This window comes from Mesoplodon mirus, assembly GCF_964341445.2.
Source record: "Mesoplodon mirus genome assembly, chromosome: 13".
NCBI lineage: Eukaryota > Metazoa > Chordata > Mammalia > Artiodactyla > Ziphiidae > Mesoplodon > Mesoplodon mirus.
Genome location: NC_138989.1, coordinates 85,946,183 through 85,973,176, shown reverse-complemented (window position 1 = coordinate 85,973,176; position 26,994 = coordinate 85,946,183). Strand labels below are relative to the sequence as shown.

Genomic DNA, 26,994 nt, shown 5'->3' with positions numbered 1-26,994 from the left:
TGACACCGCTGTAAGTGATACTGGGCCCTAGACCCTTGACTGTCACGCCAGGGATGCTTCGCCATCGAACGCTGTGGATGAGGCTTGGTGGACCTAAAAGAACAATAAATTAAATCAAGCTAAGCTAAGCTAAGCAATGATTCTAACAGCTGAAAATAGCGAAATGCAGATAAGTGATAGAGTGGTGAGGGTGAGCTGAAATAGACAATTGGTCTGAAAGAAGGTATCAAAACTGAACCAAACGATGTACGTTTCTGGAACATAAACGAAGCATCATCCAAATACCAAAAACAAATCATCAAAGTGGCGCCGATACATGACTCGATGTGATCTCGCTCATCCAGATCCTGGGTCTCACTGAAGCCCCTTTGATTCAACTCAGCAGAACGAGGCAGCGAGTCCTCCCAGCCCGGAGATCACCTGCTGCTACTGGCTACACCTTCCAAACCCAAGGGGAAGACATAGGCGTCCTCTCCCGACCCTTATTCCAACCCAAGGAGAGGAGTTTGGATCTGGGTCAGGACCTCATATAACAACTGGGTTTCAGCAGGACTTCTGTCAAGCAGAGGAAAGAGACGCCAGCTCTTGGTCCTCTGGGAAGTGCCTGTTCTCTGGAAAGTTCAGACCCCAACTCCCAGGAAACCAAGCAGGAATCCCATGGGGCTCATGGCAAAGGGTAGGGGGTTTCCACCTGCTTCTATTTAGCGCCCCAAAGTCCTCCCACTCCGCCCCCCGCACAACACGCCATAGTTCACCTGGGGCCCAGTGAGGCCCACGGTCCATACGGTAACAAACGTTGTTCATCGGCCAAGCAACCTCTCCGCACATCTCCCCTGGAAACCTGCAGTGTGAGCAGGACACGGCAATCCCGACCACACGTCTATCTGGTTCAACTTTGAACAACCAAACCAAACCTTCCACAACTTACCTCCTTCTTGTCCGGACCCCTTTCTCTCTCTCCAACTCGGACTTTACTGATGCTCACATCTTAGAGGTTACAATAATCAGATTTTAATTGAGCCAGTTTGGTGGTAAAGGAGGAGGGTGCCCTTGGAGCCGTGACACCTCCATGAGGTTTTACTCTCCCGATGCAGACACGTGATTAATCTCACCGACCTACCAGTGTCTTTGTCTGTCTGCCGCTTTAAAAGAGGTGCTTGAAAAAGTCTTGATATTTTTGTGAATGAGAGAGGATGGCTGTCTAATAAGATATATTTGTAATTGATGGAGCAAACCTAACGACAATAACATTGATCCCAGGGTGAGGCACATTCCGTGTGCTGTTATAACTTTGATGAAAAAGAAACTGAGGTTCATAAAATGGTCTGATCTCCAGCCTCCAACTCCCGTGCTCTTTCCACAATAGCATGAAGCCAACAAATTCCTGACCAGTGATGGATTGATGTCCACTTGGGGAGGCCAGCCGGTGCCCGGAACAACCTTGTTATATCCTTGTCCACATTTTTGTACAAAACTTAGGTGAGGATATTGGTGTCAGGTTGATCACAGTTACAGAGGATACCAAGCTGAGACCAAGCTCCAGCATTTCCAAATAAAACAACAGACCAAATCTAAGTGTCAAGCTGAGAACTTAGGTCTGAAAACTCAACGACATGAGTATAAATGCTCCAGATGTGGTCCCACAGCTTCACGCACGCACAAGATTCAGGCGTTTCTATTGAGATCCCGACAACATGTCAAGGGTGCTGCCTTGTGGCTGCCAGCAAACTGACTGGAACACAAGGCTGGTCCTCTCTTGTATCCTGTCAGGATCATCTGGAGGTCCAGGCTGATGCCAACGTGGGGAAAGGCCAGGCCCCACAGCCCACTGCCATTCAAAACGAAGCCCTGCTTCCAAAACCCATCACGGAGCAGAAATGAACACGACAGAGGGTTTGCCATTGCACAAAGGAGTGACTGCCACGGCAGGGTTTTAAGGATCAAGGCAGGATTTTTCTCTTTAGCAGTGCAGCCTTCAAATAGCAGGCTTGAAACTGCACCTGTGTGATAAGACCTGAAAGAAGGTGGATGGCATGGTGTGAAATGATCTGTGATAGCACGGGAAATTGTTGTTAGGAGGTTCTGGCACTTGAAAAACAACACATCTTATTCCTATTGGCTTCAGCCTGCGTCTTCCCCAAGATCATCCTGCCATGCTCCTGTCTGGAAACCTTCAGTATTAGAGCTGAGTGCAGCCTACATTCTGACATCTTCCCCTTTCCCTACAGACGGACGGAGGCCACAGGGAGGGGCTCCAGCCAACTTGGGTATTATCTGGCTGTACACTTTTTACTTTGCTTTCTACTCTAATGTCAAACTAAAGTACTGCATTTATGTGCACATACACACACACATGTGCAAGAAAGAACGGGGTCCTGGTGGTGAAGGATTCTAACCGGCAAGTTCTGTTTGGATGAAACTTATGGAAAACACATGGCAACTGGTGTAACTTAAAGTTCGATACCTATTGAATCATTTTCCCTCAACTCCGGCTTCTCTTCTGGAAGATTCTGTGGGGATTTTGAGGGTTGTTGTCAGCGTTTTAAAGATCTAAGCGCTGGGAAGAGTAACGTTCCTCTCGGGTGGATGGGCTGTGACGTGTGTTCACGGGCTCCTGGTCAGCACATGTGGCTTTCCCAGTGTGCCTGGTGGATCTTTTCTTGTTAAATCAATTCTTTCTCTCTGTCTTGCTTCCACTCTTCATTTCTCAGCTCTGGGCCTTTCCACCTTGGTCCCCATCCAAGTCAACTATGACTAGGGTATTAAAAGTCTTTTCTGTTCTATCTGCTTTGTTACAGGGTCCTCCTTCCTTGTTCAGGAACAAGTTACAGGAGCTCACAAGTTGGGAGTTTTCAGCCTGCTCACAGGAGAGTGGGAAAGTGTGTGCGTGTGTGTGTGTGCACAAGTGTGCGTGTGTGCTCAAAGCAGAGGGGGGTTGGGAGAGGGAGAAATACAGAGTACCGGGAATTATCTCTGCATAAAGAAGTTAAAAGAGAATATTTTCCAGAGCAATTGAAGCCCATCTCCTGAACAATGACGACAGCTCCTCATTTCAACAACAATAGAGGGCACGTAGGAGTCAGCTCATTAGAATATCTGTGGCTCTTTTCTCTTCTCTCTGCATTAAGCCCCCATAATGTCAGTTGTCACTTATTAATGACAATTAACTAGTAATCAGCAGTGAGACTCTTCGAGGTGGTCTTTGCCTGACAGGTGAAGAAAGAGAACATTGCGTAGTGCCATGCGGTGACATGGAACCTTCAAAGGAGCACGGCATTTCCATAAATTATTTCAGAAAGAAATTTTCTTTTATACATTCTCTCTAAAGCTTAAGGATCTTTAACCCTAGCAAGGCCACGCTCCCATTCGCTCTTTGCACTTTCTTTCTTACCAAATGAAATCCACGAACCACCTCCAGTAGGTAGACCTGCATCTCCATCCACCTGGCCATGACCCCCAGGCAACAGTCCACGTCATTCCCGCTCCTTTCTTGCTCCGACCACGTAGTTATGGTTACGTCCGTGCAGCATGCCCAGGCCTGTACCTGTCGCATTTCACCAGCTGCCTCGCTGGTCCAGGGGCCTAATTCTGCCTCCTCACTGGCACGTTCTCTCTCCTTAATGTCGAGCTATCTGCTCTTCACTCCCTCCCTCCTTCACCTCCTACAGGTGGCAGAATGACCGTAACCTTTAATAGACACCACGGAGACCACGAACCCAGTCTCAAAACAATTTCCCAGCGTGTCCAATCTGTGTGGGCCCTGCCCCTCTCCTCCCCTGAGCCTCGGCCTTCCTGCTTTTCTTCCTCCTGCGACATAACAGACACAGGCTTGAGCATCTGAACACAGGCACCTACGGGTCTGCACCTGCTCTCATGGGCTCCTTCCGCTTGGCTTTTCTACGATGCCGAGGGTTTGACTGGCCTTGAAGGACTCTAGGAAGTGGGGATTTTCCAGAAGGAAACACTTGGAAAGAGAGTAAGAAGGCTAAACATTATCCCTACAGGAGAAAAACACTTACTGTCTTTGAGGAATTGTGGCTTAAGAAAGGCCGAATTTGTTCTTGGGAAATGTCCTGATGATACCTGGCAGAGGGGAAAATAAAGTCAGGCAGAGGCACTGTGCCACCCGCTAGGAGTGCACTGAGCAACTGCATTGCCAGTGTCGCCAAAAAGTCAACTGCATCGATTCACGTCAAAGCAACGCCATTAGACTATTCTCCTGGCATGGAAACCATTGGCAAAATGGATGACTTGTAAACCCGTGTCTGAAATATCAGACTTTCTAGTCCTGATACGGGATTCCGCTCTTGCAAAGGAAAGCCTCTGGAAGAAAATTACAAGAAATTTAGAAATCTAAGTGTCTTAGACTGGGAGTTTGGGATTGACATGTACACACTACTATATTTAAAATAGATAACCAACAAGGACCTACTGTATAGCACAGGGAACTCTGCTCAATATTCTGTAATAAACTCAATGGGAAAAGAATTTGAAAAAGAATAGATACACGTATATGTATAACTGAATCACTTTGCTGTACACCTGAAACTATCGACATTATTAATCAACTATAGTCCAATATAAAATAAATTTTTAAAAAAAAATCCAAGTGTCTCAGAAAAAAGGGGGGCATGCTTTTATCAAAACAGAAATTTTAAGAAAAGTAAGAGGTCATCTGTAACTTTGTGACTCCTTTTTTTGAAATCTTTTCTTCTGAGAAGCTAGAGGGAGGGCAACTTGGGCACCTCTCTGCAGCTTCCAGTTTTGTCAGGAGGGTTTCCTGACATTACAGGGCTTCCATGACAACAAACAAGATGTTACACATTGTCACTGTAAGTTTCCAATGATCTAACCGGAACTTAAAGATGAATACTCACATTATATTTAAGATAACTATCGCCATGAAAAGGGCTGACACTTTAAATGACCCCCTATTTGAAATATACTTTTCATATAATCTGAAGTTTGAACAAAGTCCTTTCCATCAGATTTGTGTTTGCAGATCATTTCAGATTCTAATGCCCTTGGTTTCTACCAACTGTTGGAAGGAATGATGAAAAGAGAAGGGGTCCCAGTCAGTGTCCGGAGTCCAGTCCCGAGAAGCAGTCATTGTCACGCCATCCCACATACCAGTATCTGAGCTCACCATGCTAGAGTTTTGCATGTCCAAGATATTCATGACTCAAAGACTGAGTGAGGCCAGGGATCTCCAAAAGGAGAACAGAGAGCTTTGAAAGTGGACATTGGAGTTTACTAATTTGTAAATCAATGTATGACAAACAAAAGGAAGGTATTTGGGGCACCACTGTCTCTTAAAGTTAACACATCAAAACGTAACTAAAGAGTTGCCTTCCATAACTGGGATGACTGTAAAGAGCCTAAGGTTGAAACTGGTAAGAAAAGTGATTAATTGGTCAATCATTCCTCAATATGAACTGGGCATGATGGCGTGAGGTATGTATCAGAAAGCTATGGCTTAGAAAGACGATTCAATATTTAAATTACACAGGTCTGTCTTCCCTGGTGGCGCAGTGGTTAAGAATCTGCCTGCCATTGCAGGGGACACAGGTTCGAGCCCTGGTCTGGGAAGATCCCACATGCTGCGGAGCAGCTAAGCCCATGCACCACAACTACTGAAGCCCGTGCGCCTGGAGCCCATGCTCCGCAACAAGAGAGGCCACGGCAAGGAGAGGCCCGCTCACCGCAACGAAGAGTAGCCCTTGCTCGCCGCAGCTGGAGGGAGCCCACGCACAGCAATGAAGACCCAACAAAGCCAAATAAATAAATAAATAAATTTATAAAAAATAAAATAAAAATTGCCATGATAAAATTATTAAAAAATAATAATAAATAAATAAATAAATAAATTACACAGGTCATAAAGGATTAAAAAATTCTCACCTGTCTTAGTTGTATTATTATGTAGCAAGATGGGTGGAGGGAGTCAAAAGGTACACACTTCCAGTTATAAGATATGTAAGTATACTTTATACATATACCAGAGATGGAATGTACGGCCTGGTGACTATAGTTAATAATACTGTATTGTATATTTGAAACTTGCTAGAAGAGTAGATCTTAAAAATTCTCATCACAGGAAAAACAAGTTCAGTAACTATGTGTGGTGATGGATATTAACTAGACTTATGTGGGGATGGTTTAATAACATATACACATATATCAAATCATTATGCTGTATAACTGGAACTACTATGATGTTATATGTCAATTATATCTCAATTAAAAGTATGCTTTGTACCATATCTCAAATATTTCAACAAAATGTGATGACCTATGTGAGCCCACAGCTTCTACTATCTGTTCAACTGGTAGACGTCAATCACCCTGGAACACATCACCAATCTTTATACCAGTCAGATCAAGTTGCAAATATTTTTGTGTGACTGAAGAAAAATAATGGCTAACTAGTTATGGGTCAACTTCTCAATAGTAGTTGGTGAAAGCCCTTATTGCTTTATGTACCCTTCAAGACCTCCTGATCTTAATTGGTCTGAAGGTGACATGCCTTCCTCCTAATCTTTACAACTATGGCATAAGCCCCTTCATATTTCTATCAGAAACCTGGGTCAGAGACATTGGTTCTCAGTTAGCAATGGCTTTGAACTTGAGCTCTGGAAGAAACTACCCTGGGGAAGATACTTCCGACATTGTCTCTCTCTCTTTTTTTTTTTAAATTAAAGTACAGTTGACTTACAATACAATGTTGGGTTAGTTTCAGGTGTACAGCACAGTAATTCAGTAATTTATATATATTCTTTTTCAGATTCTTTTCCCTTATAGGTTATTACAAAATACTGAGTATAGTTCCCTGTGCTAGACTTTTGAATTGGTCCTTCTCTCTTCCCTTCTATTCCCCCTAGGTGACCAAATCGCATCTTCCTAGGACAGTCCACTTTATTCTGAGATTATCATTGTTTGCCTAAGAAATACTAATTGTAAATTAGTCATAGAAATCCCAGAATATGGAATTTTTCTCCCTATTCCAAGTTGGGCAATTTAAAGACAGTGTTGGCATATAATATACTTGACGTCTCTGGGCACGTTTTCATGAGCCATCTACCCTGGGAGAACAGGACAGGAAGACACGCTGTCATGTTCTCATGCTGGAGCCACAGGGGAGCTGCAGACTTTTGTCAACTTCTTTCTTTGTTGTGTGTTTTCTGTAAAATATGTAGATTGGCCACCAAATTTAAATGAACTCATAATTCACAGGAAAGTCCTCAAAAAAATCATACAGGTTCTTAAGCCATCTCTTCTTTAAATAATATCAATGGACTATAAGCATTAAAAATATTATTAAAACATCAATATTACACTGGCCAATTAGTGAAAATAGCCAGAAATTAAAAAAAAAAAAAATCCTTGTGTTCACAAAGCAAAGGTAGACAGAAATGGTCGTTCTCCTGCAAAGGGTGAGGAAGCTGGTACCAGCTCTCTAGTGGGTGATTTGGGTACAGGTATCAAATCACACTATGAGGCAGAAATTTCAATTCTGGGTATTTATTCTAAGGAAATAACCAAAAATATTCATGGAAATATTGAGTGGAATATTCTTGTGTACTCACTTGTAACACTGAAAACTTGAAAAGAATCTAAATGTTGCTTTTCCAAATTCTAATACAGAATTAATTAATAAGTTATAGTATATCTCAATAAGATTAGAAATTTTTGATATTTAATGAAATGGGAAAATACACATGATCTACTAACAAGTAAAAAAAGCAAGTACAAAAGTATGTTGAGCATCTATTTTGTAGAAACGAAAAAAAATGCTAGCACTAACATATTAGGTGATTTTTCTCTAGATGAAAACAATTTTTATTTCCTCCTTTGTGTGTGTGTGTGTGTGTGTGTTACAAGTTTTCTGCAATGACTGTGTATTACTTTTATTATAAACGGTATGGGAAAATTACAAATGCTCTCCAAATCTTACTCTTTGGTATCTTTTCACTTTATAACTTGATATTTGGCTTTTAACGGTCTCCACCATCTTCAGAAAAACAATAAAGTAAGTAACAAGAAATTTTACCTTGGAAAAAAACAGAAACCTTTATTTGTAGGTACAGGTTTCTGAAAATTCGGAAGCAGTTTAGACATGCTTTCAACGAATGTTTCAAAGCTTTTCAAAGATTATCAAATATAGAAATGTAGGAACATAAATATGAAAAGTTTTTAATCTCTTCTTTTTGTATACAATGCCTCAGAGGTTGTTTCTCTTATATCAACTAGAGTCTATGATTATTTTATAGGCTTTATATCTTTTAAGCCTCAACTAAATAACAATGAACCTCCAAACCCAACCCACATTCAGAGGAATATCCCAAACCTTTTAAAAATCCACATTGAAAGGAAAAAATATTTAGTTATTAAACCCGATATTCAAGCTACAAATACAAATGCAAAATAGGGTGATGTCTGCGTGTACACAAGCTTACAAGGATGCCTGCTCACTAGGCCCTCCAGCCTCCTACCAGGCTGAGGGGGCGGGGGTGGCAGCAGATGCTCAGGGCCATTTGCCCTCAGACTCCCACCTGTGGAGTCCATGGGGGGACACACAAGACCAGATAAAGGAGGGATGCATTTCTTCAAATACTGATGAAGGAAGCAGAAATGTGTGTAAGTAAATCCTCAAGTTAGAGGCAGCCAATTTGTCCCCTGGATGTTTCCATCTGTATTTATACAAATCGAGTTTCTGTATTACTAGGTAGACCTGTATTCAGTTGAGGATACTACAAACTCGTAACTAACATCATTTCAACTTATTGTTCAGATTGAACAGAAGATAGAGCTGGCCTGTTCTGCCGCCGACGGGCGGGAGGTGATTGGAGGAATGCTTATCCGCTCGGGGGTGGCTGCGTAGAAACCACAGACCCTCCCCTGGGGCCGGTCACACCTGAGGGCAGATCACAGGGCACGCACCCCGGGGCAAAGCCTCGTGGGCTCAGGCCAAAGTTCTGTCAATCATGGGCCTTGTGAGCTTGGGCAAGCGTCCACTGAGCCCAGCAGGGGCTCCCCACCTGCAGAGGAGGTGGAAGTGACAGACCCCCTGGGGCCCTGAGGGACTTACTCTGTGTGAAACACTCAGAACTGTCCCTGGCGAGGAGGGAGGGCTCCTCGTCAGGGACTTACTAGGATAACTAGGACCCGTGTCAGACAGTAACTAGGATCACCGTCTCATCAGTAGCAAGATGAGCAAGTCTTCTGGCCGTCGGTTGGGGAACTCAGATGGATGACAAGACAACAAGGTGGCTGATGAATTAGAAAAAGGAAAAAGGAAGGAAGGGACCCCCCGCCGTCGAGTCCCATGTCCTCACCCCAGTGGTCAGCACTCAGCTGCAAGCTTTCAAACGGCCCAGCAGATCCACAGGGGGACCGAACCCACCCCGTCCCGGCCTCTCACGCTGGTCACACCATCTTACCCGCTGCACCCGCTCCAAGGTGAAATCACAGAACATACATCTGCAGGCCTGTGATAAAATCAACAGAACTTCGAAGGATCATCGTGCAAAGACCCCACTACACTCCACCACAGGCCTGTCACTCCTCCCCATCACCCCTTGAGCCCAAAGCACACAATCCCCCAGAAACTGGACCAAAATGTCTAAATGGCTGAAGCTCCTAAAGCACAGAGCTGTTTACCCGTGAAGGTCAGGAGGAGGCAGCGAGCCTCCCCGGCACTCTGCGGCCTCAGCACAGATGGTGCAGAGGTGGCCGCCCGGATTCTCCTCCCACAGGGCTCAAGGGCTTGGCAGGGAGGGCAATCACGGAGACGAGGCGGCACAGCTGAGCGCTGTACGTTCTAAGCTTTCTCGGGATACTTTTTTATGAAAACTAAAGCAAAAGGTGGAAAAAGAAATTGTCCCGCTCATGTCGTTATGTACTTCCGGGGCAAGGAGGCCAGACTAAGCAGGAAGACCTGGACTTCAGGGCCGGGGTCACAGTGCTGACAGGCCTGGAGTGCCGGTGGTCTTCCGCGCAGAGCAACACCCCTCCACCATGCTCCAGGGCAGCTCATTTTATAAAAACTGTACACTTTTAAAAGTGCAGTGATCAGGCTTTCCTCTTTGGAGCAACGCAGAACCAATTCCAAGCCCCCCAGGGTCTGCTGCTATAGAGCAACACCTGCCCTTGGACGGCCCCCCACTGTTAAGGCTCCGGATGCATACAAAGGATAACTGTAAACATTTAAAAATAGTGCGGGAGCTTTCTCCGAAAGAAGCACCTCAGTCCCTGGATGTACAAGCCAGCCATGGCTCAATGGCTATCCTCAGGAATCCAGGGGCACCCAGCGGAGTTAAACTTTTTAATGATCATTTTAAGAAATGCAATATTGATCATCTGAATGGAGCGTGTCAGCACACAAATCATGAAATGATGATTCCAGCTAGAATTTCTGTTGGCTGATCGCATGAGCCATACCTCTCGTTGCTGAAATAACATCCCAAAGGCAAAATAATGACAACATGACAATCTATGTAAATCAAGAACTGCATGTGGGTTTATTTTACATTTGAGAAAACAGTGGATTTAATTGTGTGAACCGAAAGGTACTGTACAATATTAATGATAGAACATCAAAATGTATAATTAATAGTGCATTGCTCGCTTTGTTTTCATTTATTTATTTTTGTCTGATATACATGCATCTGGAAAGATGCAGGTGCCAGTAAAATTTCTCTATTTAAATCAAGCTGCAGGAACTAAATTTTATTCAAAAATTGTGGTTGTACATTATATACACAGAAATTTAATATAAAATGACAATATAAAAAGTTAAAAGAGAAAGCATACAGCCAGAAGGTACAAAGAAAGTTGAATAGATTAAAATGGTACGATATGTAACATATAGGAGTTTTTAAGCTGATGCTGGCAATTTACAAGGAAAGGACTCCAACATTTGCCCCACTTTTTTTTCATTTACCAATGCAGCACGCTTATAGAAAGGTCAGCTTGTACCAAAGCTTACATTTGTAAATAACTATAAACTGCAGTATTTTACAGAAAAAAGAAATTGCATTTTTACACATTTTTAAATAATAGCTTGCATACTTTTTTTTTTTTTTCTGCCAAAAGTGGCATTTTTTCAGCATCCAGAGGGTTTGGGCATAGTGGCAACTGGGGTGTTTGTTGTCGCTGTTAGTTTTTGTTGTGTTTTTTGTTTGTTTGTTTGTTTTAAACATGTGAAGTTGTGGCTTCCTAACCCCAAGTCCTAGACAACTTTCTATTTTCCAACAGCTGCATGCATGCTTCCTTCACAAACCAGTTCTGCATATAAAAGCTCGTTTTTTAATTATTAAATAAGTTTTGTGTCTGACGCAGCTTTTGATCTGAATGAAATGCCTTTAAGCCTTTTTTTTTTTTCTTTTTTCTTTTTTTTTTTTTTGAGTGAAAGGCACAGAAATGCGATTACAGTCCTCAAAGGGTTAAATCTGACACTAGGAGGTTCTATGACCTTTATTGTCATGGCAACTTTGTAATTTTAGTACGTCTTTTCTCATTGTTATTTGTGTCTTTCTTTCCTGCTAAATAAATGTCTCTGAGTAGTGTGCCCCACTATTTCCTACAAAAGAGAGCTGAACATCGAGAACAGATGTTGAAAATAAAGGTCAGACTTGGACTCACGGAAAAAGAAAAGGAACATGCACAATCGGACGAAGAGCATATAAATATAACTACAAAATATGTGTAAGAAAAACCAAGGTCCAGACAGGCAGTCAGCAACAAAGGGCAGGCTGATTTTGGAGGCTCAGGCCAGGCCTAGTGCAGTATGACGACGTTTAGTGCAATGTGCCACGGGCCTGCGTGCGGACCCAGGGCTACTGTTTCTCCAGCTCCGTCACGTAGATCAGGTGGTCCTCGGGGGACTTGCCGTGGGTCTTACTAAGGTGCAGTTTGACTGCGTGCTTGCTCGCGAAAGTCCGGTTGCAGAGCTTGCACTGGAATGTGGAGCCCAGATCGTCCTCGGCAGCTGCCACCGGGCCCAACGCTTTGTTCGCCAGGACTTTGGAAACATTCTGCTGTTCTTGAATCTGATTTAGTGGCAGCTTGGAGAGATCCTTCAAGCTGAAGCCTAAGTGTGTCTCTAGATGACTGATGTACGTGGAAGCAGTTCTGAACTGAGAGGCACAATCGTTGCAAAAGAAAACGGGATGCCCTGTGTCCAGGTTCTTCAGGAACTTGGTCCCCCCTGTCCTCCGCAACTGGTATTTGACGTTGGCCAGCCAGTGGCTGATGGTGGTCATGGAGAGCCCGGTGAACTTGGAGATGTGCACCCGCTCCTGAGGGCCCAGGTCCGACATGATGTACTTACCCTCCGGGGTCTCCCGCAGGCTCGAGGCGAACTGGGCCTGCAGGATGAGCAGGTGCTGCGGATTCCAGTTGGACTGTCGCCCTTTCCTCTTGTGGACGGGCGACAGCTCGTCCACCGCCTCCTCGAAGCTGCTGCCGTCGGCGTCCGACTTCTCCGACACAGTGGAGGGCGTGGAGGACTTGGGGGTCAGCCGGCCCGTGAGGTTCTTCACCATGTCCGAGATGTCCATGAGCGCACTCTCCCGGAGCGGCGAGGACACGCCGTCGGCGGCGCCTGGGGCCAGGGGCTTGCTCTTGGACTTGGTCAGGTCGATGGGCTGGTCGCTGTTCTCGTAGTAGTAGCGGTCCAGGGTGCCGGGCGGCTTGGCGGGCGGGGCAGGGAAGGCCGGCTTGTCCAGCATGCTGGTGCTGATCTTGTAGAGCATGGCCAGTGGGTCCAGCGAGGGGCTCACGGGCCTGGACACTTTGCCCAGGTGGGTGTTCATGATGGACTGCAGGGCGCTCAGCGGGTTGATGAAGGAGGGCTCGGGCGAGTGGTCCGTGATGATGCCCAGGTTGTTACAGCCGTTGGTGACTTTGGCCTTGAGGGGCTCCGTGCCGTTCGGGGTGTGGGCGTCCACCGCGCCCTCCTTCTTGGTCTTCCCCGCATCGGCTTCGGGGACCTTCTTCTGCTGGGGCCTGCCGCCGCCGCCGCCGCCGAGGTCCTCGGCCCTGGGGAAGTCTTTATTCTCCTTGGCCGCGGGGGACGCGGCCTTGGCCGGCGAGCCCTTCTCCTTCTCCGCCGGCCTCTCCTCCTTCTTCACGCTGACCTTGCCCGTGACCTTCTCCACCAGCTCCTCCATGGCCGACACGTTGCTCTTGTGGGGCGGCGGCGTGAGGCTCCCCGGGGAGTGCAGGAGCGCGCTGTGCTCCGAGGACAGCGACTTCACGTTGCTGGCGTAGGACGGCTGCATCTGCACGCTCTGCACGGCCGGCAGCGGCTTCACGGTGCCCGGCAACTGGTAGGCGGCGTGGATGCTGGGGTAGCCGCCCCACGAGGGCGCGCCGTTCTGGGCTTTGCTGATGGCCGTGGAGACCGTGTTCTCCAGGGACTTCAGGATGTCCACCCCGCCCCTGGGGCTGTCGTCCAGGTCCTCCTCGCGGAGGTACTGGTAGAGGGTGGTGGGCTCGAACTTGTCGGAGGCGTCCTCGCCCTCCTCCTTGATCTGCTTGTCTGCGTCCCCGGCCACCGCCGGCAGCGCCTTCTCCTTCTCGGGCTCCTTCTTCTCCTCCGAGGTCGTGGACCCCGAGGGAGAGTCGGGCTGCTTTTTGACATGGGCGGCGGGCAGCCGCGTGTGCGTGGTGGGGGGCAGGGGAATGGACTGGATCTTCTCCTCCACCATGGGGTCCAGCACCAGCTGCTTCCCTTTCTTGGAGGCAGAGGTGGTCACTTTCAAGAAGTGGCCGGTGACCATCATGTGGGCGGTGAGCTGTTGCAGGGTGTCGTGGGAGCTGCCGCACTCCATGCACTTGAGGATCTGGGCCTTGCGGGCCTCGAACTGCCAGGTGTAGCTGGCCCCGTTCTGGTAGCCGTAGCGGTTGTTGGGCGTCACGTACGGGTTGGCCGACTTCTGGTCCTTGGCTGACTCGCTCGGCGCCACTTCGGCCGTGATGCCCGCCGGTTCGGGGGAGCAGGGGGGCGCCAAGTCCTGCAGCGCCCGCTTTTTGGTGGAAGGGACCAGCTTGGTGATGGCCGGCACCGGCTCCTTGAGAGGCACTTTCTGGTAATGCTTTGTCTTGATCATGTGCACGCTCAGGTCCTGCAGGGACTCGAAGGAGTGGCCGCAGTACATGCATTTGAGCACCTTCTGGGCGTCCTCCTTCCCTTCCATCTCCATCAGGGAGCGCTTCCTGGGCTTGGACCACCTCTTGGTCTTCTCGGAGTCCTTGTCCCTGTTGTCGTCGCGGTAGTGCCCCGTCTCGTTCATGTGCACGGTCAGCTCCACCAGCGTGTCGTACGCGGCGCTGCAGTCTTTGCAGCGGAACTTGCTGGCACCCGTGAACACGGAGCCGTACAGCTTGTTGTTCTGCCGGTAGAGCTGCACGGTGCTGAAGAGGCTGGGCTCGGGCAGCAGCCCGTACGAGGACGTCTGCTGCAGCGTCTTGGCCAGGGCGGCCTGGTGCCAGTCATAGCCGGAGCCGCCGCTGGCGCTGGCGCTGGCGCTGGTACCGGAGCTGGAGCCCGAGCTGGGGGTGCTCACCGTGGTCCCGGTGGCGCCCGCGGTACTGGTGGGGGGCGTGGCGGCGGGGGTGGAGCCCTCCTTCTGGCCGGCATCGCTGTTGCTGGTGGTCGAGCCGGACTTCTTCAGATCCAGAGCCAAGCTGGACCAGCAGGACCCCGAGAACAGGTTCGCATACACGGCCTTGATCTGGGCCAAGCTGTCCTGGGGGTAGGAGACGCCCTCCCGGCCCTGGGGCTCCTCTTTCTCTTCCTTGGAGGAAGCGCTCTTGAAATGGGCTGGCTGGTCGCTGTTTTCGCTGAACGGCGATCCGTAGCCCGCGTCCTGATTAGTCGCGGTGCTGACGGGGGAGTTCTGGTAGCTCTGGGCCTCCTGGAGCTCCGCGTCCTCACTGCACACGAAGTCGCTTCCCTGAACGTCCAAAGGCAGCCCATCCTCCTCCACGTTTTCTTCATCTATTTCTGCTGCCTTCAGTTCTTCCTCGGGAACGTAAGCTAGGAGAGAAAAATGAAACACCGTGAGGAGACGTAAATCATCTCCAAGGACGCGGCCTCCCCAGCAGTGAGATGATCTTTAAAAAGATGTTTCTCAGCCGAGCTCCCAGGCTACAAGGCTACCTCCACTTTATATATCTACCTCTTCTGCAGCTCGACGGCAGGAAATAGGTTTCCACCAAGACAATCCCCCCTCCTAAGTGAATACATTCCGACGGAACGGCAGTGTCTGCCCTCTTCTTAAAGATGTCAGTGTGGCCGTCACAGCTGGGTGGGGAGGGAGGGGACCCCTGCCCCTCCTCATGCAGGCTCCTCTTTTCGTAAGCAGCGGGGGTCCCTTGTGCCTCCCCATGGCGGGGCGGGGGACCTGGTTGTCATCTTCTAGGGCAAGATAATACACAGACAGTATTCTATGGCTTCCGTAAATAAAAACGCTTCTCAATGGCAAGCGATAAAAATACTCTGGTCTCCACTAAAAGGGAGAAAGCACCGTGGTACCACCAGCGCCCCCTGCCTGGATGGAGCAGAAGTCTCCCACGGGTGACACCCCACAGGGGTCAAAGAGCCACGTTTGTACAAAGCAGCATTATTCACAAGAGCCAGAAGGTGGGAACAACCTAAATGTCTGTTGATGGATGAATGGGTGAACAAAATGTGGTTTATACAAACAATGGAATAGTATTCAGCCTTTAAAAGGAGGGAAATTCTGACACATGCTATGGCATGGATGAACCCTGAGGGCACTATGCTCAGTGAAATAAGCCAGACGCAAAAAGACAAACACTGTAGGAGTCCCCTTATGTGAGACACCTAGAGTAGTGAGGCTTATAGAGACAGGAAGTGGCACAGTGGTTTCCAGGGGCTGGGGGAGAGGGAGGAATGGGAAGTTGGTGTATAATGGGTTCAGAGTTTCAATCTGGGAAGACGAAAAGTTCTGGAGATGTACGGTGGGTATTGTTGCATAACAGGGTGAATGTACTTAATACCACTGAACCGTGCACTTAAAAATGATTAAAATGGTAACTTTTGTGTTACGAATATTTTGGCACGATAAAAAAAATTTTATTCTTAACAAGGCCTATAGTATACGCTACAGTGGCCTGCTACAGGCCACAGCTGCACAGAGGGTGACTTCTCAGGGTGAAGGCAGCATTTCCCAGAAAAACTCAGGATACTGACAGCTGTCCCAAGAATGGGAGGGATGGACGGCGTATAAATCACTAGATGGAATCTGACCTTTTCCTGAAGCACATTGTAGATCCTTTACTATGTGACAGATGTTGTCAATCCCCAAGGGGACATAATCGCCTGCACCTCTTAACTGATTTGACCAAAGCATACTTTTATTTCTTTTTCCCTTTTTTTTTTTTTTGAGGGAACAACTAGTGTTCCGTCAACTACCTGGGAAATTTGGGGTTAAGATATTTCCAGAAAGGCCCTATTAAAATGCACTGATATGACCTGAGAGGGTGTCTCATTAAGTAGAATCACTCATTATCACGTTATCAGCACCAGACCCCAAGGGAACGTGGCAGAGAGCACCGCGTTTTCAGGCACAGTGATGGAGAGACAGAGAAGGAGGTGGCTGCCCAGAGGGTGGACACGGGCAGGAGGGAGACACACGGGAGGGTCTGCGTCCGCACGCTGAGAGCTCCAGGCACGGTCGCTGGTGAGCACACGTGAACATGTGGCGAGTGACAGCCGCTCCACGGGGCCCTTCAGCATCCCTGCCCCACCCCCCGCTTCCCCTCGCGGCCTTCCCCACGCCTGGGTGGCAGCATTGAGCGACCCAGGCACGCATGTCCACGGTGTTTCCCAACAGAAGGCAGAACTGCATCAGAGTCCACTCACGAGTCAGGGAATGACAGCCCGCGAGTCCCGCGCCATCGCGGGGGACTCGCTGCCGTACCTCCAGGGTGTGTTTGTCACCCACCGGTCCTCACTCTGCGGGCGGCATCTCAGGGCCTGGAACCGCACGGACGTGACTTGCTTGGCATCTGCCCATGTGCATGTCCACGTCCCAGCAGAGTGGAAGGTCATCAGGCCCTGCTGCATCCCGGGCCCGCCCTGCTCCCGACAGAGCAGCCTGCACCCGGGGGCCCCCAGGCTGAGCTCAAATGCCTCCTGCAGGCCACCCCCAGCCCCAGGGTGACCGTTACTCCTGGAACCACACAGAGCAAACCCCGGCCTCCTAAGGGTCACCGGTTTCTGCCGTTCCCTCCCTTGGACACCCGTCCCCTGTTTTCCAGGAGGTGGAGGGGGACCCCTAACGTGCCTGCCTTCCTGGAGCTCGTCTCCCAGGGGAGACACAAAGCTGGGTGAGCAGGCAGCCAGGGGAGGGCCAGGGAGGGGGCACAAGTTCAGAAAGGAGGGGAGCCCCAGGGCGGACCCGGGGGCATCCTGGGACCCGCCAGCGTCCCCTGCCTCAGGCTGAGCATCCCCGCGGGGACGCGGCCCCCAGCCCCCCTGCCCAGAGCACTGCGGGTGTGACACCGTGCTCTCCGGGGCCAGGGCGCCGCCGGCTCCTCCACCCGCCCTGCCTGTCACTCTTGCCCGGTCCCTCCGCAGCCTCTTTCCAGCCAAGCTTGACTTCTTCCATGGCTCCTCCAGGGCACGCCCACGAGCACTGGATCCACGTCCACCTGCGAGGCCACTGGGTGCAGGCCCTCGGCTCTCCCGCCCCGTCCGGGGAAGCTGGCCTTTGGGATGCCTGTAGCCTGAGTCCGCCTCGCGTCTGGCACATAGAAGGGGCCCCAGCTGCTGTGACCGGAGTCCATCGCGACGTGGGCGTTCCACAGGCACCCCAGTCAACATCGTGCAGACACACGGCTGCCCCTGCCCCCTCCAGCCCCCGCCCCAGCCTCCTCCTGAACTGGGAGTCTCCTGCCTCAGCTGTACTGAATCACCCCGAACAAGTGTCCATGCCAGAAGAGCAACGGCTGTCCTCAGCGCCTCCCGTGGTCCAGCTCCATAGCCAGCGGGGCCCCTGCCCTAATTTGGACCCTCCAGCCTCTCCTCAGATGTGCAACAGCCGCCCAGCTGGGCCTCTTGCCCTCCTGTCCTGCCATGCTCTTTCTTCCTCCACAACCCCTGAGCTAAAATCCTTGTCGGAGTCCACGAGCTGCACAGGGGGCGCAAATCCCCACATGGACCCCTCCCTCTGCCACATGTCCAGTCCCCACACACCCTGGTCCCAGGGGGCACCCCACCCACTTCTCCACCTGGTGACGACACTCGTCCTCAAGGGGAGGCTCAGATGTCATCTCCTTCATGATGCCTTTTAACCCCCTCCCAGAGTTCATTCCTGGAAGTGTTAAGAGATGTCTACCTGTCTGTCCTCATAATCAAACCATGAACTTGCTCATTCAACTAAAATTGCTGAGTGCCACCCCTGCCTACCTCCGCCAGCTGGGCATTTTCTTTCTTCACCCTATTTTAACCCTCACAACGCTTCAAGTGAGCATCCCTGAAAATGCCCATTTTGAAGATGAGACAACTGGTCTTGGAGAAGTTGACTGACTTCCCCAAGGTCCCAGAGGAGACAAACAAGGATTCAAACGCGGGTCACCTGACTCCCAGCCGGAGGTCCATCCACTCTGCCACCATCAGGACCGAGTTACTTTCCTTTGTCTAATTAGCACCTCAATGCCAACAAACACTTTGAGCAAATGCTTGTGAGTGAATTAATGACCCAAGGTAATTCTTTTTTGTTTTTTGGCTGTGCTGCACAGCATGCAGGGATCTTAGTTCCCTGACCAGGGATTGAACCCATACCCCCTGCAGTGGAAGTGCAGAGTCTTAACCACTGGACCACCAGGGAAGTCCCTGACCCAAAGTAATTCTGTATCAGTGTTTAGGACACCTCTTATGTGCCCATCATGCTGTTATAATTGAGAGAATCTCAATGAAAAAAGAGTACAAGGACAGAAATTTTTTGACAAAAATTTGGCCCTTTGGCCCAATAATTTTACTTTTGGAAGTATAGCCTCAGAAGGTGACCTAAAATACAGAATAAGCTTCATGCACAAAGATGTCCTTTATGGTATTATTCCATATAAAATTTGCCACTACCTAAATCTTCAACAATAATTGGTAGTTAGGTGATTTTTTGTTTATTCCTAAGATGCAATATTATTCAAACGTTAAAAAAAAACTATGTTTTAATGACAAGGGGAGAGGCATTCAATGGAAAAAGCAGAAGACAAACCTATTCACAGTACAACGGAAAAATCCTTTTAGAAAATGTTAATAGTGGTTTTTTTCTAGATAATGAATATATGGGTTTGTTGACTGAAGTGGCTCTTGATAAATATCTCTGTTTTCAATTCAACAAGCACGGATTAGCCATTTCACACCATTTCTGGAATGAAATAGCTGGAAACAGCCACTAGCCCGACACTGGGAATTAAGGAGCCTGGAAGGGCAGGGCCCAGCCTGGGGGAGGGAATGTGGGAAGGGCTTTGCTTGTTGTTACTTTTATATTTTTTAATGTTAAAAAGTAAGAGGTGGGGAGAACAATGAAGGGGTGCAGGTGGCATTAGGGTTCCTGTAGCAGAATTTCGGGGGCGCCGAGAGTCCGCCTGCACACAGGCCGCCTCCGTCTTCCTCCCGGCCCTGCTCCTGCATCCTCACCTCCTTCAGCCTTCCTAGGGAGGGGGCTGCCGGGTCCCACGGACAGGCGGGCAGGAGGCGAGGCCTCTCCTGATGCCCACAGTCCACCAGCTCAGTGGTCACTGTGCTGCATCACTTCAGCCTTCCACCAACACGGTCCCTGTCCGTTTCTAGACTTTCAGGATTTCTACTTTTATCACACACTCCTCCACTTTATTCATCCCGATACGCTGATATTCTTTGGCTGCTTTACTATTCTACCATGTACTTTTAGCTCACTGTGTCTATTTTTTGAATGAGTGAACGTTTCTAATTTACAAGGGGCACGAGGAAACACAGACCTAGGGGGCAGCTGGGGGCCATCTGTCTTGTGTCCCCACCACTGGACGCCCATCTGACCCCGGAGTAGCCTTCCTGCCCCTCCTCAGGTGCACCGGGCCTGGTAGAATCAGCGTTGGAAGGAAGTGCACCCACCTCCCCAGGCAGCCCGCCCACGGGCACTTCCCTCCCTCCTCTCACGCCACCCCTCCCAGTGGCCCTCGGACCAAATGCTGGTCCATATCACCCTTCTCGGCAGCGTGCGTGGCCACGTGAGGACACAGATGATGAGCCCCAGATGCTAACGGGTACGAGGGATTCCTTTACAGCCGTGCCTGAGCCCCCTCTCCCTACCCCCCAACCTCTCCCATCTTCCAAAACTGGGCTCACATCCTGGAACCAGAGCCCCCAGAAGGATCCAGAATCTACTGGGTTTCACTTTAAGAGTTTGGGCCTGGGGCAGGCGGACAAGGGCTGTGCAGGTGGAAATTCGCAGACCGGACCCCATGGTGCCTGGAAACAAGACCACTGGACTCCTGGCTTCAGTACCAGGCAGGGATGGAGTCATTTGCTTTTGCCACTTCAGCATCACGAAGGGGACACACCCGGGACACGTCCCCCCTCAGCCACATCTGTCCCACACAGCGAGTGCAGGAGCGACCCCAGGTGTGCAGGGGGTAGGGGTGGCGTTCACCTGCTCGCCCCGTTGGGTCCACGCTATGGGGCCATTGCTGTGGCTCCCTGTTGAAGGGCAGACCCCCATCATGAACGGGACCTGAGGACAGACTTACAGAAGGGACAGCCTGATGAAGACACGGTGACCCCCATACACTCACTCACCCCATCCTCTGGGCCTGTTTCCCCAACAGTGGGGCTATAGGAAGTATTCATGGAAATGGCAGACCGCCATCCTCATCACCAAGCCCCCCTCTGTGCTTGCTGGCCCCTCCTCCTCATCTCGCCCTGCAGACAGACCCTCAAGATGAACTAGGAAACGCCCACGATGGGCAGTCCTCCCACGGCCGTCAGAGGGCACCCCGCTCAGCCTCAGGCCTCACAAACTATTGCTCACATCGCATAAATGGGGACAAGGGGAACAAAATAATGAGCTCTCGTCCCAGGGAAAGTGGTCCCCTCACTGGCCCTTGTCACGGTGTAGCAACCAGACGTGAGATTTGGGCCGACGGATTATTCGCGATGTTAGTCCTTGAACTTCTGCATCACCCAGGCCCCTCTGCCTTCCTACACTTTCCCTGATCACAGTCACACAGAGGAAGGAGCGGGAGGTGGGAACTCATACAGAGCAGTTCCTAGTTAGGCTCTTCCCCAGGCCCCAGGGGGCGGGCCGTGGAAGTAAATGACAAGAATCAGGTTGGGGAACTTTGTTTATCTAAGCTCCCTTTTCCTCATTAGCTCACGCAATTGAGAGCTGGCTGTGAATGAGGAAAAGGGAGATTCAAAAGTGACAACTATAAAACACAGGTCGTTGGTCCCTGCTTGGGCACTGGCTTACAGTAAATACCAAACTCGGCTATTGTATTGCCACCTGGTGAAACTATACAATCATACCAAATTACATGTTTAGCTATATCAAACTAGGTTTTCGACTGGCAAACGTGATACCCATGAACAGATGGCCATTACATCAAAATATATTTACAATTCACAAAAGGGGCTTACACACACCTCGGTGATAAATGAACAGCTTCAATTCATTGTAAAATCTTGCAAAACACACTTTCTTCCAAATTTATCATCGATCACTTGTAAAGTAACTTCACCTCTGTTACAAAGAGAGCAGGTGGGTTTGGTGAAAGAGGATATTAGGAAATAAAAAATGCAGAGAAAGCAGACCCAGGTCAGAGCCCATTCCGTGCTACTCTGAAAGGACAGCAACATACAAGTGGGATGTACATTAATTTATGAAACTAAGTTCTAAATTTTTTGCAGAAAGGTTGACAACCTGCCACGCAAATCTGAAAGGCCCCTCCTGCTGTGATGTAGAAGGAGCAAAAATATTTCTATCCCTCTGGAAAACTTTAGTTGTCTGGCACCAGTCGCTCACGTACCAGTTTGCTAAACCATCTCATTGGTAACGATTATTTCTTTACCTAAAACCCAACAGAGGCCATTTTTTAGAATTGTGGAGTCTGTAAATAAAATGGCCCATGGTTTTTACCCAATTCTAAGTTTAATTAGAAATTCACAGGTAACTTCCTTAAAATAAACATAACGGTCTTCCCTTTCTCCCTGACCCCGAATTCAATTTCAAGTTATCGGAGCCCCTTCCACTCTTCCCAGTGAGCGCATCAGGTATTAATCTTAGGCCTGGAGTTTGTTGCAGTTACAACAATGTAATTTAACATTAAGTGGGAAAGCACAAATTAAGGGCTTAAACCTCAATTAAAAAGACTGAAAACTTTCTGTGATTTTCAGCAATGCCAGGAGGAAAAAGGAGAGAGAAAATATATGAGAATCTTGAAACATTAAAAGAGAACTTAAAATGAAACAAAGAAGAGCAAAAGCTAAATAACTCTTGTATGAACTTAAGAAAACACGCAGCTATTTCACTACCAACGAACTGCGTGTTAATATACGATGCAAATGTTCTCTCGATCCACAAATTAAAAAGCCAGCCATCCCCAAGACATGCATGGCCAATGCCAAGCATGGGGAAATCCATGTTTTCGGTTATTGCCTCTTGGTTTGGGGAGGGATATACACCACACTAGGACAGTCTGATGAGTCTGGGTCTACAAACCCAATATTAGCCAATTAGGTCCCAAACCAGGTTCCGACCTGGTATTTTCTACCACCTGAAACGAGAAAAGACTTTTGTCAGATAGAGTGATGGATGACATTTAGAAATCTGGAGAGGAGATTCGGGCTTGAAATATCTCTTCAAACGGCTGAAACAAGAATAAAGAAATGTAACTCAGCAGACACCGAACCCCACGCGGGGCTTACGTCTCAGACACGTGTCTTCAAGTTCAAATCCAGCAGCCCATTCTCGTAAACGCACAGGGTAATAAAAGAAGAGAGAAGGAAACATCAAGTCTTTGGGGACTGGGGTGTGGATGGGAACAGTGCAGGGCACACCCCTGCAGTTGTCGACAACACAGCAACTATTAACACAAAGTTAGGAGAACTTTTGTCTTTAAATATATTACAGTCTATATAAATTATGTACCAATGTGATCCACCCAGAGCCAGCATCCCCTTCGTAATTAATGCTGTACTTGACTGGAAGCTTAATACAAGGTCACACGCACCTGACTTTCTTGAAATCCCCTTAATAACAGTCATGGCGTCTGAATCAGTTACATCCACACTATCATATCAGAAAGTACCGTTCTCTTATCATAATAATTGGGTTTATTCTTACTATTACCAGTGAATTCTCCTAATTGCTCTCCTACACGCTTTTTTGGAAATTTTGCCTAGGCAGAGGCAGAGAGCTAGAGAGACAGAGAGACTTGTAAAACCTTCCAACCTTGGACAGAGTGATTACTTGTCACGATCTTTCATTTTCAATAGAAGCTACAGTGTTCTAAAAATTCACATGGGTACAAATATACCAAAATACATTAAAATATTTGTAGAAATTTTTACTGTTAGTGATGAAACTGAGAACAACATACATCACGAGGTGAATGAATGCAACTGTGTAGCCTAAAAGATCTGGATGAGAGCAGCTACTGAATCACAGAAAACAGAGTCAACTCAACGTCGTTGCATTTTCTCTGCTAAAACCCTCAGCTCCCCTCTGCCCTCACCTACCCGCACACCCTGTGGAACTCTGATGAGTGAGTAAGCCTGGAAATGGTGACTGCGGTATGAAATTCTCCTTTTACAGTTACTTCCAGAAAGAAGTGACATTCCTCCCTATCAAATAAAACAAAGACTCCAAATCCTCATTTCTGCGATTTCTTTTTGTGTCAAAACAGCTTTGCCGTCACTGCCCCCGCCCTGCCTGAGCCAAGCACGCGGCGTGGAGTGTGACACGGTGAGCACACGTGGCGTGTCCTGCCGTCAGCGGGACAACACGCAGAGCAGCTATGCCGGCCTGTGCGTCAGGACGAGCACAAGCCAGGCGAGAAGCCACCGGCCTCCATGTGGGTGTGGGTGTGTGAGTGTGTGCAGATGTGAGCACATAAAAACCACAAAACACATAGATCCCATCAGCCCCGAGATGAGAACAAGACAACTGGATCTTACAGTTAGACGTCACTTTTTAAAAATCTTGTTAATATCGTTTTGCCATAAAACGTGCCTTCTGGATGCCAATGTGTCCCTAAAGATGTGCTGTCATCCTGAGCCACATAAAATCCCGTGCATTCTGATGCACGTGCACGGAAGGTAACGTATACGGTCCCTGCTAGAGGTGAATCTGACACCAACAACGTGTGCCCCGGTGGTTTACAATGTAAATACACCCATATTGTCTGGAAAAATACGTTCCTCTCAAATTGTAATTATACAATGAGGCACATGCATCTTCAGCGAATTAGATCGATTCTTTTTCTCAACTCCCAGGCCCAATTTTTTAAAAATATCTTTGCGTCTTTAAAGAAAACAAGATTTGCTCTGATATTCAACAGTCATTTGAAGAATGGGGAGAAGTGACGGCTGTCTTTGGTTTTTAATGGCTAAATGTAAAAAAGTTCCAAATTCCCCGGAGTCTGAGGAACCCTGGCTCTGAGCAATTAGAGCCAGGGCTCCTCAGACAGATGAACAAAAGTGTGGGTGCCTCACGGAGAGAGCAGAACAACAACAGAAGAAAGGCTTCCTCCTGATCATGAGTTGCTTCTAAAAGCCAGCTTGAAATCTATCCTTTGCCACCCAGCAGATACCAACCTGCTTCCTCAAAATAGCCACTCACACAAGGTAACCGGCACGCATCCGTACCTGCTCCTACCTGATGACAACACATCCCGATGAAAACGGAAAAACGTGTTCTTTCCATAAAAGATGCTCAGCTCCTGCCATGTCCCCAAATTTAGATATTTGGGATCGTTCAGATACTGGCATTTAATATAACAGGCCAGATGACTAAATGTTTCCATCTTTAACTGACTTGGATCCTAAGTAATAGCGTCGAGACAGAAGAAAGGTAGTGATACTGGAAAATGCAATGTATGAATATAGCATTTTAGGGTGAGAATATGTTGAGTAACCCACATTAACACACTTGAATTTACACGGCTGTTATAGCACGCTTGGCATACAGAGTCGTCCTTTGGCTAGAAAAACGGATTTTTCTAGAAGCAGGGTGACAGGTATAGGATATCTCGGGAAGAGGAATTGAGTTCCAAGGTATTTTTTGTTTTTTTTTTTTGCGGTACGCGGGCCTCTCACTGCCGTGGCCTCTCCCGTTGCGGAGCACAGGCTCCGGACGCGCAGGCTCAGCGGCCACGGCTCACGGGCCCAGCCGCTCCGCGGCATGTGGGATCTTCCCGGACCGGGGCACGAACCCGTGTCCCCCGCATCGGCAGGCGGACTCTCAACCACTGCGCCACCGGGGAAGCCCGCGTTCCAGTTTTTGAGGAAGGTTAAACAGCACTAGCAATTCAAATAAAATGGCTCTTCCTCACACGGACAAGGAGGGAGTAAAATGACGTTTCAGGCAGAGAGAACGCCATTCTAAAAGTGGATCGTTTATAATGACAGGGAAATGCAGAAAGGCAAGTTGTCTTCCCTCCCTCTAAGTTTTCGAGACAGGGGTCTAAGAGGTGTCCTAAGAGCACCCTGGGGTTTTACTGGCAGAAGATAACCCTTGCTGGCAGCCCATCAGAGAGGAGAAAAGAGCCGGCCCGTCCTCACCTCTCCCCCGCCAGCCATCCACACCCCTGCCTCCCTCCCTCGGCACGAAAAGAGCGCGTTATTAGCAGAGGTCTGCTGGGGAGGCCACGGCGCCTCGTGCTGGTGGTTGTCCCGTGATCCTAATCTCCGAGATTTACCTGCTTTTCCTCTTCTATCTGATAAACTATACATTCCAGCATTCTCATTAGGGCTCCCATCACCAAAGGGAGTGGAGATGAATCAGTCCCGGCGCCCCCCCGCCCCCCCCCCCTTGGCTCTGTCGAGGTGATTTCATTGAAACGTTCATTTCCATCCCTGCTGGCAACATCAGAATGGAAGCATTTAACCTGTTTCCATTACTTATACAAATTACCACGATGGGGTACGACAGACATTAGCATCGCGCACAGAACTGACTTCCATACATTCTTTACAGGAAGCGCGAGAAGGAACATTGCGAGGTCATATTACCCAGGCTCGATAATATTCTCCCTGTTACCAGATTCATTAACTTGGCACACTGGCATTTCACTCGCTTTCTGTGTAAAAACTGCCGGGCTAGCTGGGCTCATTTAATTTGGAGAAGGAAAGCTTTGTCTGCGATGATGTTTTGATCAGGTGCCCTAAGAGGGCGGGGAGGGGAGGGGGAGGGGGGGAGGAGGGAGGGGCAGGAAACAAGCCGGGGAACAGGAAACAACCTTGTCGAAAATGTTACCTTCCTGATGCCAATGATGAGAGCGGAGTCAGTGAACGACGCCGGTACTCAAAGATGGCTGTCACTTCAGATAGACACGGGCACGACTCACCTAGACAGGTGACACTTTGGTGCAGCTAAATCCTGCTGCATTATTGAACACCTGGAGATGGGGCTCGGGCAAACTGCGGGCCTGGGATGCCTGGGGCACCTGGAGATGTGAATTCAGCAGGTGGATGGATTTCACTCCTCATCTGCATCCTTAAGTGAGGCTGGGGATACAGTCTCCTGGCTACATAGATGGAGGAGGGGCTGGAGTCACAGTCTGGGTTCCAGCCTCGAGCTTTCTTCCCTTTATTTTCCCCTGAGATCCAAAGCAGGGGCTAGAGCGGTGCTCCAAGTCATTAGGGGAGAGTCGGGGCCCTTACACTAGTCATTTTTTCCTGTTTAGAAATCTCACGGAAACAATTCCTGGTTAGTCTAAAGACATTTCCTCTTTTGATTTCTTCTGGAAGTCCACGTACGA

At 48.8% G+C, this 26,994-nt stretch overlaps 1 protein-coding gene across 2 annotated transcripts in view; it reads right to left on the bottom strand.

Moving 5' to 3' along the window:
- Positions 1-10,495: 10,495 nt before the first annotated feature.
- TSHZ1 (teashirt zinc finger homeobox 1) overlaps positions 10,496-26,994 on the bottom strand; it is a 74,002-nt gene continuing 57,503 nt past the window's right edge. For both annotated transcript variants that reach the window (XM_082641178.1, XM_082641179.1), the window contains one exon: positions 10,496-15,043. In XM_082641178.1, coding sequence (XP_082497304.1) covers positions 11,838-15,043 — 3,206 coding nt within the window. In that variant the 3' untranslated portion in view covers positions 10,496-11,837. The remainder of the gene's footprint in view (positions 15,044-26,994) is intronic.